Source organism: Acyrthosiphon pisum, chromosome A2 (genome assembly GCF_005508785.2).
Source record: "Acyrthosiphon pisum isolate AL4f chromosome A2, pea_aphid_22Mar2018_4r6ur, whole genome shotgun sequence".
Lineage (NCBI taxonomy): Eukaryota > Metazoa > Arthropoda > Insecta > Hemiptera > Aphididae > Acyrthosiphon > Acyrthosiphon pisum.
The window spans coordinates 71832960-71837877 of NC_042495.1; the positions used below are offsets into that span (position 1 = coordinate 71832960).

The 4918-nt window shown below is 32.3% G+C and overlaps 1 protein-coding gene and 1 long non-coding RNA gene across 2 annotated transcripts in view; both read right to left on the minus strand.

Annotated features, from left to right (window-relative positions):
* LOC107882979 overlaps positions 1 to 1417 on the minus strand; it is a 3916-nt gene extending 2499 nt beyond the window's left edge. The window contains exons 1-2 of the long non-coding RNA XR_003839442.1: positions 932 to 1417; positions 522 to 774 (exon numbers count right to left, since the gene is read on the minus strand). This is a non-coding gene — a long non-coding RNA (uncharacterized LOC107882979). The remainder of the gene's footprint in view (positions 1 to 521; positions 775 to 931) is intronic.
* A 2377-nt stretch (positions 1418 to 3794) lies between these two features.
* The window catches only part of LOC103308555 (tigger transposable element-derived protein 4-like), a 2258-nt gene continuing 1134 nt past the window's right edge, over positions 3795 to 4918 (minus strand). The window contains exon 2 of the mRNA XM_008182131.1: positions 3795 to 4231. Coding sequence (XP_008180353.1) covers positions 3795 to 4231 — 437 coding nt within the window. The remainder of the gene's footprint in view (positions 4232 to 4918) is intronic.

Below are 4918 nucleotides of genomic sequence, written 5' to 3' on the forward strand. Positions count from 1 at the left end.
CCAACAAAACACAGATAATGTTCTAGCGTCAAATTTCATAATAGGTCGATTTGCTTTAATTTTTAAGCTAACGGCATAAAACTTGAATTTCTGAGCGTAGATTTGGTATGTTACGCTTTTGTCAGACGGAGAAAACACATGCGGGAGTGGCGTCCTCTTAAAAGACGACCTTTTTTTTTCGTCCGGTTAATTGGACGTCCGTTTGATTGGCGTTCGGATAATCGGAGTTCTACTGTATAGTAATATACTATTTTAAATGATAGCATTGGTACCATAAATCCCATTACAAAGCAGTGTAATGTATATATTTGCAAGAATAATTTTGGAGCGGATTTAAATGTACCATCCGTGAAAATAATTTCACTGTTACAAAGCCGTTTTAAAAATCCTTCTGTTCCAAATATAATTATTTTATTATCATTTCCCTCTGAACCTAATTAGTTTATAAATATTATAAATATATTACTTTATATTAACTTGTAATATTTATATGGAATAGATTAAAATTTTAAAATAATTACCTAATAAAAAATCTCTCCCATAATTTGTAGAACGCCAATCACCTTCGATCGTTAAATTAGATAATTTTGACGGTAAAGGTGGAATCATTTTCATTTTTTTTCTGTATCCCTAACTTTTTATACTGGTGAATACGGGAATAGCATCTATAACTTCCGAATTTGTAGCACCTTTTATTTCTGAAGTTATGACAGATATCCTGATTGCATTAAATGTCTTGGGTACCGGTTTCGTGGGATTTTGAGTAAGTTCCTCCTTCATTAATCAAAGTTTAGGAAAAAAAAACAAACATTATATAATTATAATATATCATTATTAGGGCTCGGAACATAATGCACTTAATAAGTACTATAATATATTTGATAATATATTTTTATAATTTGTACTTAAACATTACTAAATTTGTACTTACTTTCAATTTATTTCGAAAGCCACGATTAGCCAACTCAACTCCGTGTGTTGGGTGATAGTGAAGCTTCGATAATATTACGTCAGTTTTATTTTTCAAATTTTTCAAAATAGCACGACCGCCGCAATTTTGTATGCATTTATAATATTCGGTCTTGTCCCGTATTCTATCCACTCGATGGATAAAATTATTGACTACTTATAAATCATGATCTTTTTCTGATTTTATTTTAAACCATTCCATTTTAATTTTTAACTGGTTAACTATTAAATTTTGAACTTTACAGTACACACGGCTGGAACGAACTAAATTCACCAATCTGTACTCCCTCTGAATTTTATATATGGGAAATCATTTAATCATTAAACTTATCAGTTATCGACAACATACTGTGTTATCGCTGTCATAAAATCCGTTTTTGATAAAAATGATTGTCGCCTGTCGGCGAATCGGGAAAATTGAAACTATATTTATAATTTGTCGGCAAACTGGACTGTCGGCGAAATGGGAATGTTTCTAAAATATTTTAAAATGGTATATTTGTCGGCGAACTGAGTTGTCGGCAAATTGGGATTCGGCAAAGTGGGTATGAACCCATGTGGCATGCGCACATAAAACAAGTGAGCCAAGTTGATAACCGTTCTGCTGTAGACTAACGACTTTCTAGTATGCTCAGAATTTTTCATAGAATGGGAAACTATTTACAAACAGCTAACTATAATTAATTTTAAGTTTCCAATTTTATTAGTCTTTATTTCTATGAATGCCAATAAAACTTAATTTGTTGGGTAAAAAAGCTTGAAAATTTAATACAAGGCTCCTACTATATTTTATACTATACTATACTATATATAATTTAACACCATCCATTACAGTGACCCACTTGTAACCTACTGTACAGCAGAGCGACACCCACTTGCCCACCTTTTTAAATTTATATTTACAATATATGTAATAAAAATAAAATTATGACATAAGCCAGGGGGGGGTCGGACCCGGGGTCCACCCCCCTGGGTTCGCCACCGGAAGGAACCAATTTGCACTTGTCATGAACATCTTTATTCTTTTTGGAAAATAAACAATTATATATGTATCAGGTTTCCGAGAACTGCTGCAGGAGGATAGGCCCTAGATTAACTGGGAGACAAATAGATACTCGTAAGTCGTAACTCGTTCTTGCTATTACTATCACCTTATACCTACGTGGAAAAATCAGGAAAAATGTAAAAAAATAATAATAAGAGTCTTTTTCAATTGGATAAAAGAAAAAATGATTAATTATTACAATTCCATAATATTAAATAACAATTTTAGATTCTGAGTGAAATGAAACGCACATAGCTTAATCTGCATTTCTCTTTATTTTGCTCAATTTCGCTTAATCCGAACAAAAACCTATCCAGTGGCGAAGCCATGATTTTTTTTTTTTGGGGGGGGGGGGGCTTATCAACTTTTCCACTTTTACACATTAAGTACGTACTAGCACAGATAGATGGCAGAAATGTGTTAATACTTATAGTACATTTAAATAAATTTAAGACTTTTTGAGCAACTATCATAGTGTTGTACCATATTTGTCATTACTTATATACAGTGTTCGGATTAGATAAGTACATTTTTATCTAGATAAAGATAAATATGAACAAATAATTATCTAGATATTCATCTAGATAAGTCCGAACACTGCTTATATATAGTTTATAATATTTTATGTAATATGTATATAAGAAATATGTTCACTCGTATTATATATTATTGTTCATCTGTAAGTACGTCTGTATGTGTAATACTACGTAACTATGGTCATTGTTCTGTTCTTGTTAGTAGTTAGAGTAATCCTGTCTCTCGTGGAACTCATTACCGCATAAAAATAATTCTTAATACGAATGGTATGTCTTTCCTCTGTAAGTATTTAGGCAAAAAAAATTTCGAACTATAGAGTTAAGAAAAAAAATGTTGTTTTTTATTATTGGTTATTACATACCTACATATTAATTATTTCAGTAAATTAGGTGATAAAACATACATATTAGAGTTATATATTGTTAATTTTAACATTTTTAATTATTTATTATTATTATAAAATATTATTATTTTTTGAAGAAATCTGTAATGGTTTTCTGCTTCATTGAATTTAGTTTCATTTTTTCAATAGTATTTGCTGTAGTAAATAAAGCAACAAAAACCTCAACAGTGACTTCTGACTGGAGCGAAAAATTTCGTAATTTTTCCAAGGATGAACTGGCTTCTTTTAAAGTCACAAGAGATAGTGACTTGTGTCATCTTCATTGTCTTCATCAACGCTTAATGTATTTTCTAAAATTTCGGCGTCAGAGAGGACTCTCCATACAGCAATATCTTCATCTACATTGACATAATCAGTGAAACATACATTTTCTCGAGTTGGCAGGGAATTCCATTGTATCGACTCAATATTCAACTGGTCGTTTTCTGTTTCTTGAATTTCAATGTAAATCTCGATTTTAAAAACACTTGAGTATCGTAGAAGGAGCCACTTTTTTCCATGTATTATCAACAAATATCATAGCAGTCAATACACTAATGTTTGGCATTTGTTCACTTTCAATGCCTTCCAAAACATTCTTTACAACTTCTTGACGGAAAAAAATTTTACAATACTTAAACCTTGGTCGAGTGGTTGCAACTTCGATGTGGTGTTAGGAGGAAAAAAATGAAGTTCTATATTACTTGAAGGTGGGGGGTAATTATGAACTGTACAGTTGTCTAAAAACAGTAGAATTTTGCGTTCCTGTTTTTTCATGTCTTCATTGAGTGAAACCAACCATTCATTAAATAATTCTGTCGTCATCCATGCCTTTTTATTTGAACGATAAGTTATAGGAAATTAACATATGCCTTTAAAACACCTAGGTTTGGCAGCTTTTCCTATGAGTGAAGTTAACTTTTCGGAGCCGTCCATGTTTACTGCTTGTAGAATCGTTAACCTGTCTTTACTATGTTTCTCGCCGTGGCATTTTTCTTCTTTAAAGGTGAAAGTTTTATCTGATAAACATTTAAAAAATAGAGCGGTTTCATCTGTGTTGGACACGTTTCGTGGCTCGTAATTTTTTAACAAAGTTGAAAGTTTACGATGCCAATCTGAACACACGTTATCATCAACACTAGAACTTTCTCCACAAATATTTTTGAAAACAATACCGTTTCTTTTCATAAAATTCATTAACCGTCCATCACTAGCTGAGAAAAACGGGATGCCCAAGTCTTTGGTGAATGATTTTGCTGTTTCTTTGAGTAAGCGGCCACTCACAGGCACATTTTGCCCTATACATTGCCTAACCCATTGTATTAAACACTCTTCTAGTCTTGGATGCTAAGACTAGTCATATACATCAGTGGCGAGGCGAAGGGGGTCTAGAGGAGCGGTCGCTTTGGGTAATGGGTATTCATTTTTAGCATACATAATATACTGCACACAATATACTATAGAATTAATGAAGTACTAATTTAAAAAAGGGTGGCAAATGGGTACCGCTCTGCTGTTCATTAGATGTCAAATGGGTCATTGTAATGGATGTGTTAAATGTTAATTAAATGATATAAAATCATTGTACACCAAAACCGAAACTGAACGAAGACTGTCTGCATATATTACTATAAGTATATTTTATAATATTGCTATTGAAGTCATTTATACTAACAGTATGTTAAATTTACTTTGTCGAAAACATTTAATTTGTTGTACTTTAAAAGTTTTATGTACCTACCCACGAATAATATTTTTAAATTACAAAAAACAGTTCGGCCGTAACGCTCAGCATGAATGCACGTACGCCGCGTTGCCCGTTGTTTCGCTCCGTTATCGCTGTGCGCCCTCGATAATAATGATTATTATTGTCATCATATAATTATCTACTTGTATTAAAATATTTATAATATTAGATTATTATGAATAAAGGCACCCCGTAATGCGGGCCCCGTTCCGTCACGCACACCCAAATCCGTCTAAGA